The sequence below is a fragment of the Cyanistes caeruleus genome, chromosome 3 (assembly GCF_971803275.1).
Source record: "Cyanistes caeruleus chromosome 3, bCyaCae1.hap1.1, whole genome shotgun sequence".
NCBI lineage: Eukaryota > Metazoa > Chordata > Aves > Passeriformes > Paridae > Cyanistes > Cyanistes caeruleus.
This window is the reverse complement of record NC_141703.1, coordinates 33479651-33495174: the sequence shown is the minus strand read 5'-3', so window position 1 is coordinate 33495174 and position 15524 is coordinate 33479651. Positions and strand designations below refer to the sequence as shown.

At 39.8% G+C, this 15524-nt stretch overlaps 1 protein-coding gene across 3 annotated transcripts in view; it reads right to left on the bottom strand.

Annotated features, from left to right (window-relative positions):
* LOC111945845 (cohesin subunit SA-2-like) overlaps window positions 1-15524 on the bottom strand; it is a 57925-nt gene that overhangs the window by 32456 nt on the left and 9945 nt on the right. For all 3 annotated transcript variants that reach the window (XM_023948486.2, XM_023948491.2, XM_086880676.1), the window contains 7 exons: window positions 12998-13069; window positions 11129-11333; window positions 9890-10041; window positions 8550-8623; window positions 7996-8119; window positions 3924-4022; window positions 1782-1861 (listed from right to left, as the gene is read on the bottom strand). In XM_023948486.2, the coding sequence (XP_023804254.2) occupies window positions 1782-1861; window positions 3924-4022; window positions 7996-8119; window positions 8550-8623; window positions 9890-10041; window positions 11129-11333; window positions 12998-13069 (806 nt within the window). The remainder of the gene's footprint in view (window positions 1-1781; window positions 1862-3923; window positions 4023-7995; window positions 8120-8549; window positions 8624-9889; window positions 10042-11128; window positions 11334-12997; window positions 13070-15524) is intronic.

Genomic DNA, 15524 nt, shown 5'->3' with positions numbered 1-15524 from the left:
TTTAGCCAGATCAGCAGGGCTCAGAGCAACTGGGGTGGGACAGTGGAAGAAAGTGGAAGAAAGCAAGATGGCTATGCAACAGATGAGCAAAAAGAAAGAAAAGAATGTATTTGCTAGGTCTCTATTTAGCTTAATTAAAAATAATTTCATAATGTATTAATTTTGCTTTTGAAAATTGCATCTTATGATGAAAAAATATAATGCATAAAACTTTAGAAGACATTTATTCATACTAGAAACCATATTTAAGCAAAATTCAAAAAAAAATTGCTTCAGGGAAGAAGAAACACTAATCAAACTTTCATAACTGCAGCTTGCATTAATGAGAACATGATCCCTTATAATAAAGCCAGAGATGATAAACAGCTGCAGTGCCAATATAGCTCTTGTTAATTCACATAAGGAACAAGTGCAGCCATAACTGGTGTATGGAATCTTTGTACTTCAACAATGGTGAGCTGCTCCTCCTAGCACAGGGACATGTTATGCATGGACACAGCATTGTGCTTTGTTCCAACAGCTAGGCACCATGGGGAACCAAGAGATGTAGAAAAGGACACTGTGAACACAGGAACAATATAACCCTGGCTACTACTAGTGAGGCCCCAACAATGGCACTACCCTCAGAAGAAGGTGCAGTGCTCACAGCATCGTATCCTGTTCTGATGTGCCTATTGAAGGAGGCCTGGAAAAATGCCATTCACACCAGTGGAATGTGAAATATCCACAATATATCTATTAAATATCTAATATCTACAGCACCATATTAGTTGGACCACTAAGGTCTACATGCTCCTCTAGCAATGACTAATATTTCTGGCTTAAATAGAAAAGCAAATCCCACAAGGTTGTTGGATAATGTGCCATGCTGTACATGGAAATAAGCATCGACATCACCAAAATTCAACTTACACTCTCAGACAGAGGAGACACTGAGTCCTAACATCTCAACTGTATTATCAATGGAATGCAGTGAAGTTTTTATTCCCATTTTGCTTCGAAAAAGAGGGACAGAAAATTTATTCTACACATATTTTGCAAATAAAGACACTTTAAAATAAACATGCTGCTCAAGGATATATCAGAATAAGATTTATATACCTCTGTAATACTAAGTCTAATTCTTCCCCACATTTCCAGCTTGCCATTATCCTACCAAATCTATGGCTGGCAGGTAAATTTCCCAAGAAAACAACTCTTTTGTTAGTTTTCCACCTCAGCAAAATCACACACTTGCTCATCTCCTGTCAGTCAGTCTGCTATGGGCTCAAAGGCTACCAGATTCTCTGCCCTGGAGCCAAGAATCTGAAAGTCCAAATTCTAGCAACAGTCTCAAAGCTCAAGGCTTCCTGCATCAGGTGCAGAGAGACAGGGAAGACAGCAGAACTCCATGGTCCACCAAGCTCCTGATCAAGGCCTGGCAATCCTGGGACGGAAGATGGGCTGGGGACCCCATCTTCAGTGGGAACTTCCCTCAAAACAGTCAAATCCTCTTTTTGAGAAGAGCAAAAATTAAAAAAGGTGGAATTTCCTTTCAGAGGGAAATGTAAAGATTAAAAATGTAATTTTCAGATAGAATCTCGGCACAAGGGTTTTCTTAACATTGGCATTTTCCCACAGAAAGAAAATGTCATGTCTTGAGCAGCTTTAACTGTAACTCATATCCTGCCAGAAGCAACTGTTTCCCAACAAGTAACTGATTACAGGAAGATTCGTCAGGTTTGTGCCTGGATCTCGTTGCCATTAAAACAATACAGTAAATTAAAAAAGAAATTATTTACTGTGACATAAGCATCAAGAGTTTCATGGCTTGAACTGCTACTTCATGGTCCTTGTCCAGAGGCATGGACACAATTCGATCCTAATGGATGTAAAATGACAATAAAAAGATGTAACATGGTTTGTTCTCAATAAACATGTATTTTTGCTACAGCTAGATCATCTACACTAGTACAGCAGAGATTTATTTTTATTTCAGCAGCTATTTCCTAAGAGACATAAGGCAACTTGATTACTACCAAGGAGCTCCCCAGCCCCTGAAAATTAACAGCACGTTAATTTTTTAACTGAATTAATCATGCAGTAATATGATATTTTTTTATACATGTAATGTATGCATTCACAAGAAATTAAGTACACACTACAAATTAAAAGTGACTGACAACTTGTTTCTAAGATGTTACTACTGGCACTGCAGTATGTTAAATGAAGGTAAGCCTCAAATTACAAGCATTATCTAATCAGTTTCTCCCATTAACAGTAAGGTGCCTTCACCTACACATTACAGAAGTCAGTGCCTTGCTGAAAAGACAGTTAGACTTGAAGTCATAAAGATGCCCCATGGCATAGCAGCAATTTTGTTGACCTCCAGAATTAATAATATTGTAACATAGTACACATGCAAACAGCTCAGAAAACTGGAAAACTTTCCATCCAAAGAAACCAGGAACTTGCACACCTCAGTGTAGCCTGTATCTTTAAGATATATTACACCTTTAGACTTGCTTGATTTGGGACTAACAGTTTCCCCATTTAACATATGGTTTCTTAATTTCTACATTCACTTTCCTTTGCACCCTCCTTTTTCTCACAATCCAGTTGGAAGGTGTCTAAACCCACAAATCCTGAATTTGAACACTCAAGGGTAACAGAGAGAGCGTATGTAACTCCTGTTTGCAGGAAACGGATTGATGGTTATATGATTACACTCCCCATCACTAAGAAAGTACAATTTAAACTTTAAAACTTGTATTTTGTGTGCAGCTGTTTGGATTTCTTTTGTTTAGGGGGCAAGGAGTTGTTTTTGGGTGGGTGTTTTTTGACTGGGGGATGGAGTTTGCAATAATCCATTTATACTGCATCCTCACACAGGAAGATCGTAGTACAAACAACCTGGAGCTATCCCATCAGTCTTTATTGAATACCAATCCAGTGTTTGGTTACACAGCTTACAGCAGACAGAAAGATAAGGGACTACCACATAGTCATTTAAAACAGGGTCAGTCTTAGATAGCTGAGTTTAATTGTGAATAATTTATTACTAAGATGCCAGTATTAATCTATTTTGGGTTCTTTGAGGATACATAATAGGGATTTTTCACTATTAGCAACTGCTTTGATGCACAGATAAGCCCTGCACCTTTTACAGAAAGACCATGGATTGCCACCACATCCAGACATTGAATCATGTCCTGATTCACAGGGACTGAGTTATCAGTTGCATCATCTTGAGCTTTCTTATTCAAATACTGAGAAGGTGCAACCCTGCTAGGGTAAGAGCAGCTGACAAAATCCTTAGCAAGGCCAGGGTTAAAAAAAGTAAAGGGCTTACTCCTTAAATGATATATGGGATATTGGAGTATGATAAAGGCAGAGTACAGGGTCACTGAATCCACAAAACAAGCTCTCAAAACGACAGTGTATCACCTGATTTATTCAGAAAGGAGATAAGGGATCCTTCTTCAAGACTCATACTGACATGGTAGATCATGGTAGATCTAGAAAGAGCCATTCCCACATCATGCTTGATGTGGATGTGTGATACATAGATAACCAGTCCACTACAAGGTTAACCCATTATCAGGTGCAGCAGAAAGAGGATCTTTAGCATATTAAATTCTTTGTGATCTGCCAAAGATCCTGTAAAAAATCCTGGGCCAATCTGAATAAATGGTAGAGATAACTGACTACAGTTCATGCTAACACCATTTTGTGTGAGCTGAAGCAAAATGGAAGAGTTCATGGGAACAGGGGGAAACATCCCTTCAAAACTCCTTCATCTATTCAGTCAACAAGGCTGTTTCTACAGGAGTCTAAGTTCCTCTCAGTCATCAGAGTGGGGAGATCAGCTCTCATCTAAACATCAGGCCCTGTGTATACACCCAACCTAGACTTAAAAAAACAGCAAACAGTAATTTATTTACCTTGAATTTGTTAGTAAAGAGATCCATCCTGGAAACAAGTTCTTTTCTGCTATAAATTCCCTGCAGTCCCAGAAGACACTTCAACCGCACCTCAGCTTGCTGCAAGACAAAGAGAAATTGGCTAACAGTAAAACACATGCATCTTTTTTAGTCACTATCAGCATTTGTATCATGCAGATAAGAGTTCTTTGGGTTGCCTACAGCAGACTATCCAAATGCTGCTTTGTCTTCTTTATTAGTGACATCAGTACCAGTTTGTTTGTGTTACACACGCTCTTCCTTCTCTCACACACACAGAGGAAGCCTAGAGTGAGCCAAACTTAAAGGTAACATCAAAGTTTGTGGTAGGCTCCCCTAAGAGTCAAAGAAACTCTTACAGACCTCACAGTTAATAAAAGCAACAGAATGTAAAAGGTACAGGGATTTTGCTATTCATCTGTTAAAGACACAAAGACAGGAGTATGGATGACCTACTTAGTACAACCAGCACTCTCCCATACATCAGACTTTGCTTGCTTCTTGTCAACAGTTGACTGGGACAATTGTTAAATACAGACAGGGAGTCCAAGAAATTATTTCTCTAGATTCCCAGAGGAAGAAGCACAACTTAAAAATGCACTTAAAGCGGCTTATCATTGTAGATTCTTACAGAGTTAAGTATCATGCTTTCTCCCTATTTTTGTTTTACACTAGAACATGGTATTTTAATTATTCTAGGAAAAGAGTTGCTTTGAATTCAGCCTAATTAGCTAATTTAGGCAAAACATATTTATCCATACAAGGTGTTATTTCACACTATTAGTACTGCTGCTTCACAGATGCCTCAAAAAGGAGTCTTTTCCTTAGCCAGTTTTCCAATTATCTCATGCATATTGTTACATCCTTCAAAGGACAAAGCTTTAAATGCATTAGGAAAGTGATTTTGATGATTCAGCATAGAAAAATCATTTGTTCTGTAAATTTATAATTCTAAGCATATCAACCAGAGACACTAAGATGAACTGCATGCTTTGAATGAGTCTCTTCATATTTCTTTCTCAATTCCTCTTGCTAACAATAGCAGTAAGAATAAACATGGAAATCCAAGAAAGGAGACCACCTACACATAGGCTATCCATTGCTACAAGTTCCTGTTCACCTGCTTAGATGGAAAGCCAAGGATGATCCCCCGTGGCCGGCTTTGACTAACAGTCAAAGACAGCTTTTTGTTAGAAATCTAAAATTAAAGATCAACAGGTAACAATGTACACTGCTCTCCAACCTGCCCATAACACCAGCAGTACTTACTCTACACTGCACTTTAATTTTAAAGTCTCTGTGGAAGAGACTGTTGCCCACACCTGCTGCTGCCTGCTACCACGAGGGCTGCACAGCACAGAACTCATTCACTCACAGACAGTCCCAAGGTGGCACCCACCACTGCACTCTGGCACAAACTCAGCTCAGACAATGTTCTGCAAAACTGGCTCCAGCTGCCTCTGGTTCTTTTTCACAACACTCTGGTTGTGACTAGGGACTGAATTTGTGTGTGGGGAAAGGGACAGCAGTGTGCACTGGTTTGCTGAATGGTCATGTAGCTCTTGGCACACGCCTGGCAATGTCATTTGTCAGTCAGGTGGAGTCAAGTGTAGGCCTGCAGACATAAAGTGTAACATAATAAAGTGTACCAACACCCTTCTGAAATATCCTGTCCCCACCCAAAAGCTCTCAGTCACTATCCCATTGACATATATTTAAGTGCCGAGAAAATTAGTAGATAGAAACAAATAACTACTTCTATGACTACTTCTGTCTGACATTTTCCTATGTTTTCATCTGTATTTTCTCCTTCTCAACCACCTCCCCTTTTCTAAATTCAACATTCCCCATTATTTTGGAAAGATGTGAAGTAGTGTTGAATGATCAAGACTATCTCACTACCTTCAGGTTCTTTCAACAGCAGCATCAGCAAACACAAATACCCATCCACCAACTCCCCTCATCAGAACTACCATTGTAATCTTGACAAAAAACCTGCCTGTTTGGTCCTTCAAAGCTGTGACAGAGTGAAGGGTAATTATATAAGCACATTTTCAGGATACTCTGAACACATACACTATCCCTCAGCTGGATCATAGCATATTTTGATCCTGACCTGATGACAGAAAACATCAGTGAAGTGGTGGGCAGCTCTAGTGACCTCAGAGAGCTCTGCACAGGCTCCAGCACTGCTTGAGCACATTCACTTATGAGATTTCAGCCCCACCACTATCACAGAGATGGGGCTGTTCAACAAACCTTACAAATACAGGCTGAGACCTGGATGGTTTGATAGGACAGGACTGCTGGGTCCTGTCACTCCCCAGATTATAAACTGGGAAGGTCTACTTCTGAGTTACTCCTGGACAGCAAAGACAACCCAACTGTCCTTTGAGGCAAAACAATTTTAAAAACTGCTCTCCTTCCCTAGCCCCCCCAAAAAAAATCTGTGACAGTATATAAAAACATTGCAGTCCCTGTCGGTGCTCTTATTTTGAAATCAGGCAATTTGACAGTGACTGCGAATCACAAAGCACAGCCAGGACTGCAGCCACCAGCAGTGGCACACTATCAGGTCTCAGCCAAACGCAGAATATGTAAGACACCTACTGTATCTCAGTCTACTTGCATCTGCATTGCTTTCAGATAAAAACAACCTTAGAAAAAAACAACTATTTCCAGTTTCCAGTAAGTGGCACTGGGTGAGCTGTGTGCACTAATCAGAGACATCAGCTGCTAATCTTCACTGTCGAGTACTGCAAATGAAGACACATCATCTTCAAAAAAAAAAAAAAAATACTTTTTCTTCTGAGAATTCTCCAAACTGAACATGTACTAAAAAGATATTGCGATCAGACAGAATTTATGCGGGAACAAACGACAGTTCTTGATAGATGTGTCGTCCTGAAAGCCCCAGTGCCACCTTCCGAGGGACGGCAGATGCAGGCGGGGATGCGGGAGCCCGGCGCGCCCCCTGCCGGCCGCCCGGCGGAGTACAACCTGACTCACACCAACAGCGCCCGCAGCTAACACAGATCCCGCCATGCTCCGGGATGGACACGGGAGATACTGACACCTTCAAAGGCGGCCTGCAGAAGTATAGCGTGTCGACTTCGCTAATTAGCCGTTCCCAATAAATATTCCTATCCCCCTGAAGTCTCTCACGCGTTTTTGAAGCAAGAGAAAAGGCGTATTTTCACAGAAGCACAGAAGGGGTCAGGTTGGAAGGGACCACAGATCATCTGGTCCAACCTCCCTGCTCAAGCAGGGTCATCCCAGAACAGGGGTGCATCCAGACAGTTCTGAATATCTCCAGTGAGGGAGACTCCACAACCTCTCTGGGCAATGTCCTCGAGGGAACAGTCACCCACACAGTAAAGAATTTCTTCCTCATGTTCCAGCGCAACTTCCTGGGTATCAGTTTTTGCCCATTGCCTCTTGTTCTACCGCTGGGTGTTTTGGACTTATTGACTTCTTTTGTTTTTTTTTTCTTGTTAGTTTTGGTGGTATTTGGAGGAATTTAAAAGTGCCTCTACTCAAAAGAAAAAACAAATAAACTATAAGGAAAAGCTAAAAACCCTTTGGGAAATGGCTGGACTTGCTGTAAATATTTTCTGTATCTGTCTAACTCCAGATGAGAAATGGAACACTGAAGACTATTCTACTACAGGCTATATTTATTTGTTTAGTTTTTATAAATCTAAAGAAAATTTTAAATGTCCATTAAGCCTAAAAGCAGAATTTCACTCAACATTTAACTCTCTCAAAGGATATAAGCCATTCTATAGTTCAGGAGTAACTGCCAATTCAGTGACATATAAATACAACTGCACATACAGGGATTCACACAGAACTGGAAAAAACCTTCTCTATTATTTACTGTTAAAACGGCTTTTAAAAGAAAACCTAGAAGAGAGCAAAAAGTAAATTCTTTTTGTACCACCACAGACTTGAACATCTACTCTCAAGAATTTAAATGCTAGGATTCTCTAAAAAAAAATTTAAACAAAAAACTTAAGGTACTGCCCAAGTGAAAACAAATTTTAAACTTTACCTTATCGTACAGCATCCATCCAACATATTTTAAGTAGCTATCATTCAAAAAAGCATCTGGGTATGTTTTAATCCAGCTGCCAATTTCTTCAATGCAAGTTGCTCTGATCTCAGGGATTACATCACTGTGAAATTATATAATTAATAATATTAATGCATTAAAAATTAGTTTTAAACCAAATTATATTATTTGCAATATTTTTATGTTCTGGAATTTCAAAAGCATGTATAATTCAAAATATTCCAAATATCTTCACATTAATATTGTAAATTATTCATCAATACTTAGATCACTTTTAGCCACAAATTATTTTGCAATTCTGGATATCTTCTCATTCACAAATGCACTGCTCTACAGCCAGCAGGAAGAACTGAAAGAACACACTCTAGAGGTCCTTTTGGAAGCCTGGATTCTTAAAAATAATTTAACTGCTACACTTTTCTTGACACCATCAGTGCCTTCAGGACGTTTAACTTGATTCTCGTATCTGTACAATCTGAGCAAGAGTTTCTGGGGAATGCAGATACACATCACAGCTTCATTTTCACTCTTACCGGTAACGGTTTAGAAATGTCCCTTTGAAAATAGCATTCATCATGTTCTGTATCTCTAGCAGCTTATGCTCATACTGAAATACAAAGAGAACTGAATGTTAATATTGGTCCCACAACTCACTACATGAATGAAAATGAAAAATTTGCATCAGGGCCCATGGAATACTACTGTGATGCAAACTGCTGGTGTTTACACATGGTACCAATGTAAAATGAGTGGTCTGTATCTGCACTAGCAACTGGCCTTTTTGTGACTACATCCTCAGGAAAGGTTTATTGGATACCAACTGCTAGCCTTGGAAAACAAGGTAGTTGTTTGATACAGTGAGTCTTGATCTATCAGAAATCACATAGAAAGATATAGCACAACTATTAAGCAATCCTCATACAGATCCAAATTCTCTTTTCATGTACTTGAACAGAGATGGAAAAAAGGCAGACAAATGAATTTTCAAAACACACAATGAGGATGTTAAAAAACTGAATCTTGAAAATATAGGTAGGAATTTCTGAAAATTCAAGTCACCTAATAAAAATATTCTCTCATCAGCAGCATCAGGAAGGCTGACGAGTTTGGGTTTTCCCTCCAGCACACCCACCTCCTCTGTCTTTCCTATAAAATCAGATTTACAATGACACTAAAATATTCTGTCACACCCAAACACTCCTCCCCACAAAAAGGGTATTGTCTCTGTAACAGAGATGCCCACAGACATCTAAAACTCAGAACAGAGATAAGTGATTCTAAGGTCAGGAGACAAGGAACTACACCTGATGTTCATTCATCAAGTCACCTTCTCCCTCAATCCAGAGTTATTTTTTACAGTTATAGCTCTGCCTCTGGGAGTTGAAAAGGAGCTGTCTTTGAGCAGGGAAGAAACAAGAGAAACTGAAAAGCAAAAATTATGGACATCCCTGAAGTTCAAACCATTTTGTTAATGCACTACTTTACACAGAGATGACACTTAGCCTGTGTCCTTTTTGATTCATTGCTAAAATTTGGGCATGTAATTTGTACAAACATATACAAAACTGCACTCCCACAATACCAGAGCTACTGAGACAATTAAATTTGTGTGTAAATCCGTATTTGTGTGAAGACTAAGGGCTAATGATGCCAATTTAGAAAAGCAACCAGTGGGAAAGACATCACAAATTAACAGCACATAGGGCAATTACTACCTTAGTCATGTTTGTACCTTAATGCAGCCAGTCACACCTGCTCTGCACCATGCATTAGATAAACATATAAACCTCAAAGAACTACAGGGACCCAAAAGAAAATGGCCAGCAATCCTTTTACACTTTCACAAATCTCCCATATAAGACACTTCCCTAACCTCTTTCCTTTTTCTCTCTAGCTGATCAAGTCTGTAACTGGTCCTCTTGCCACTTATCCTCTTCTTCTCCACCTCATACAACCTTTGAGCATTGTGCTTGTTGACGTCAAGGTTCAGATGGACGCTTACAACTGCTGTCAGAAGTTTCATTGCTGAAAAAGAAACAAACACAACACAATCAGCTCAGCTCAGAGATATTCAGCATAAATATATTCACCACTTTACCACAAAAAGGATATGGTTAGCCAAATCCAGTTTATATTGAAAATATGAACACTACTAGATTATATAGTAATTTGTTTTAAAATACAGTGTTTATTTTAAAGGCAAACAATAATCAAAAAGGGAAAATTAACTTCTATTTCTGGTGATTTACAACTTTTGGTCAGAGTTCTGGTCAAAGAAGTAATTTACTGGGCAACTTTCTTTTAAGTTTATGTAATTCTGACTTTTCTGCAAAAGAATCTAGAATTGTGGAACAGCTGACTGTTGGCAATCAAGAAAAAAAATTTCAAAAAACAGTGAAGCTGGCTCAGAAATGGCTGAGAATCTTAATATACTGCTGGAATGGATAAAAATTCACATTCCTCTAAGGATTGCTGGATGGTTTGAACAGATTTCAAGTCAGTTTTTTGAGCCCTCAAAGCAAACAGCATACTTTAGAATAAATTATACTTTAAATGCTCTTTGCATGGCAAAGAGGGTATTTACTGGCTTTAGGGGAAAAAGTAGTAGCTTTAGTATCACCACACTGCATGAAACAAAAATATGTAACAAGTAACATTCTTTCCAGCAGAGACCAGCAGTTCTGCTGGAACAGCAGTTCTGCAAAGAAAGCTTCTTAAGGCAAAATATCTACTGCAGCCTTACCACACTGGTTAGTGGAGGGAGATAAACAACCAAATAGAAAACTGTGAAAAATCAGTTACTGAAAAATGCAATACTCAGAACAGCAAAATTCTGAAGTCACTCATGTCAGGCGTTAAAGAAGATTTCTTTATAGAGAAAAAATTGTTTAATCTATCATATCTAAAGCATTCAAATTCATATTCAATTCAGATGCACGTGGGAACATACAGTTTATATTATAGACATTTATGTAACATACACTAGGAGGAAGGTACTCTCAGTGCATAACAGAACTGCTCCAGTAAACAGTTTTTCAATTTAGAGCACTTTTGTTAGGACACAAGTCAATAAAACACAGCACCTCTACTGCAACTCTGCAAGCGATTTTACCTGCCAAAGTGCTTGTGTGCCTGAATGCCCTGACCATGGAATCTGCTAAACCTGTAAGCAGTGAGATGATGGTATCCATCAAGTAGTTATCATACAGGATGCTGCACTGGCACTGCTGGACAAGCACTGCAATGAATTCACAAAAATTGGCCTTGAACTTCTTCCAATAGGGTCCTGTTCTGATCAGAGGATAGTCTTCATTGTCCTGCAAAAGAAAGACAAGTTGAGAGAAAACACACTAATTAGTTCTGCTTTTGCATTCGCATCTCTCCACTGAACATCAGAGAGTTTTGCTGACAGTCAGTTTCACTTCATCCCCCGTAACTTTTTCATGGTTAGTATTCCAAAGCAGGGACAAGCAACCAGGATGCAAGCAAGCAGAGAGACAAAATAGCTTTATTAGAGCTATACTGTCATAACAACTCACATTTGAAAGCAATGTATGCAAGGTAGCTGTGAACAGACAGGAAGGAGAAAGTGTGTGAAGGCATAGCACAGTAAGTAACTTTAAACTCTGCATATAACTATGAGCACTCCTGGCTTCTTCTATTTTCTCACAGGTAGAAGTGTTTCCCCACTTCCCCATCCTTCCTCCTCCTGCAGAAGCATGTTAAAATTCAAGCAGAAAATTAAATAAGTGAAAAGTGGAGACAAACAACTGTGGTGTGGACAGGATAGGACTGTTCTCTTCAGCAGCACTGCTAGCTTGAGCAGTTTATCAGGCTAAAGCTGATACTCAGTCATTCACCTATACAACCTGCACCTGGGTCTCCAAAAACCCCCACAGAAACAGTAAGTGGGCAATACCTTTGACATCATGCAAAAAACAAGTTACAATAAAAACTTAAGTGGCCACAGTATGGTTGATACTGCCAGGAGGAAAGCCGACAGAGGGGAAGGTGAAATGAATTCTCACATTAAATAGTGGAAAATATACTGGACAGACTTTGTAAATGGCAACCTCAGACAGTGTAAACATTTATTTCATGTACACCTCACAGATCCTAGGAATGGCTCAGAATATGAATTTGCATCTTCTTAGTTTCCAGGTGTGAGTGGAGTCAAGGAACTCCAAAACTTCACTCACTCTTCCTGAAGGCAGCCCACTGCTCAGCTGCTCCTTCACCAGAGGCCAAACACCTTCTCAGCCACATTCTAACACAGCCTCACTCCCAGCATGACCTCCTGTGCTTATAAAGTACACTTCATGCTCTTCTCTTGTCACTGTTCCCAAAGTATAGGGGCTGCTGCTTTCTTTAAAGTGAAATGCAAACACAGACTGATCCCAGGGCTGGCTGCAATCCCAAAGCACATTGGGAATTTGGAATATGCTCCTGACCAGGCTGTAAGAGTCAGTTCAGAGCCTAACAGTAGCAGCAAGTACCGAAACAGGAAGTTTCCAGCAAGCCTCATTTAACACTCCTTGATCATGACATGGACAGTAGAAAGACCATCTACAACTTCAGGAAATACCTACTTTATCACCATAGCTTACTCCTCAATCTGAAAGGCAATACAAAATACACAAATGGTAACATACACACTGTAAACATATACACAACATGAAGGGCACACCACCTAAATTTAGACACATAACTTGGGATTCCCTTAGATTCCTTTCATAACCAGTAGAGAAATAACTCTGCTTCCAGAAATCAAGTCAGATTAGGTCCTTAACATAGGTTCTTCCAGAGAACTATTCAAATCACTCAACAGAGTGAAGTGAGCTCTTGCTCTGACTCAACCCGGAAATGTTTCCTTCCCTCATACAGTCTGCAGAAAGTCAAAATTAAGTGCCAACAAGGAGTTTAAATAAATTCCCCACAGAAAAAGCTATGCTACGGTTGTGGAAAACTACAACAGCCCTACCATGTCCACTGGCCAAGTTACTGTCAGGATCCAAGGATAGGCCATGAATTTCTTATACTGCAACCCAGTTTCCTGTAATGCAGGAGACAAAATTTTGAAAACTTGTTAATGAAATGGCACAGATAATTCATAGACAAAAGCATTACAAAACATGTAACGTATTTCAAAGGCCATCAGAACTTCAGCCAATGTGTGTTACAGGTGGCCTACATAAGCCAAAATATTACACAGAACCTAAATCCTTCTCATCTGGTTTTTTTTTTACAACCAATGACAGAAGAAAGACACACTGTTATATAAAACCTGAGTTATCTTGTTACTAATAGGATACAACTTGTTTCCAAAATTTATAAGCAAACATATACAAAGTATAAACCTCATAATTAATTACAAGATATGGCTCCTTAGCGAGTCTAAGTATACGTCCTTTTTCAATGTTTGGTACTTAGATGTAAAAGTCTAAAGCCTAAAAAAAATATCTAAACCCTAAAAAGACACATTCTGAGCTTTTAAAATTAGACAGAAATGTTTTCAACACTAGTGTGACTTGGTTCAAAGATGCTTTCTCAACACATGTTTTCTTCTCTTTCTGCAATTATTCCAAAACAAAAGGCATTAAATCTAGAGTTCTTTACCAGGTTCAGTGAAGTTCAAGTATTTCTATCCCCATCTAGCTGCACAGTTAAGCACCAAAGTTAATTCTTCCCCTCCTAAAGGTTTGAGCAACAAAATGGGAAAGAAAAACTACATAATAACAAAGAATTGCAAGAAGTATATGTCATAAACAGGAACAAAAGTGTAAGAGAGAAACAGAACATCTTAATACAGAAGAAAAACAAAAAACCAGTGTAAAGACAAGACTGTCTCTTCACTGAGGAATATCATGGCTCACAAAGACGAAATAAATACCTCAGTGACCATATTAACGCCATCCTCTGCTTCCAGTATCAGTACAAGTTTTCACAGAATTACAAAAAGACTGAAACTGAGAGGGACTCTGAGATCATCTAATCCAAACTCATCTGCTCAAGCAGGGTCAGCCAGAGTAGGCTGGCCAGTGCTGTGTGCAATGAGCACCTCTGCTCTCAACCCCTGGAAATATGGTTAGCATAACTTATGCCAAGCAGATCATGTATCCATTCCCTCCCTCATTACCAGGCCCTGAAGGTCTTGTGAACCAGGCAGACAAATCTAACAGATAAACTTCCCTCCCTCATAGCCTCACAATCCTTGGGTGCCAGGCCAATTCCTCCCTTCCTCACTGACCCTGAAGGTCCCAGGCATGCAGCCAGGCAGGCAGTGGCAATGACCCAGTCAAAGAACAGGGAAGCATCATAGCACCCCGAACACTGTCAATAAAGGTACTGCAAGGTCTAAGTGGTGAACTTTGACCAGAACTCCTGCTGGACAGTGAGACCTGAGCTATATTATAAGTTCTATATTATGCTATGATACTGATTCTGCTTGTAGAAATCCTGTGCCATTTTAATCATAAATTCTGCTCTATACTAATAATAACATACTGTTAAGAAATAAAGCTTTAATTTTAACTACAATTGGTGCCATCATCATTCTGCCAAGGATCCCTCAAAGATTCTCATTTCCCTCACTGTCAGGTGATGCCATGAGCAGTCAATTAATATCTTCAGAGACTCCACAACCTCTCAGAGCACCCTGTTCCACCATTTGACCATCCTCACAGTAAAAGTTTTCTGGTGTTCAGGCAAGATTTTGTACATTTTAGTTTGCACACATTGCCCATCTTGGCTTGCCTTTGCATTCACCATCTCCCTGCACAGCACTGAGCGACAGCATTGAGCTTCCTCCTTGTCATTCTGTCACATCAGGTATTTCAACACATGGGTGAGATTCCTTTGAGCCAGCTTCTTTCCAGACTGAACAGGCCCAACTCTCTCATATCAATGACCATAAATGACCATAAATCATCTTTGTGGCCCTTCACTGGACTCACTCCAATAGATCCATCTCTCTCTTCTTCAGTAAGGTCCAGAACTTGAGTCAACACTCCAGGTGAGCCTCAGTAGTATGAGCAGAGAGGAAAGATCATCCCCCATGACCTGCTGGCAAGACTCTGCCTAAAGCAGGCCAGAAGGTTGTTGGTCAACTTTGTGGCAAGAATGTGTTGCATCCTCCTGTTCATTTTGTCACCCACACCAACATCCTATTCTGAAGAGCTGCTTTCCAGTCAATCAGCCCCCACTGTGTAGTGGTGCACAGGGTTATTCATCCCCAAGTTCCTAGGGCTTCCTGTTGTAGGACTTCATGAGGTTCCCCTCTGCCAAACTCTCCAGTCTACTGAGGTCCCTCTGAACAGCAGAACAACCCCCTGATTTGGCAGCTAATTCTCCCAGTTCTGCATCATCTGAAAACTTGCTAAGAGTAAACTCTGCCCCGGTGTCCAGGTCATTATTAAATATGTTAAACATCATTAGCCCAAATATCAAGCTGGGGTACAGCACTAGTGACTAGCCTCCAACTGGACCTTTTGCCACTGACTGCTCCCCCA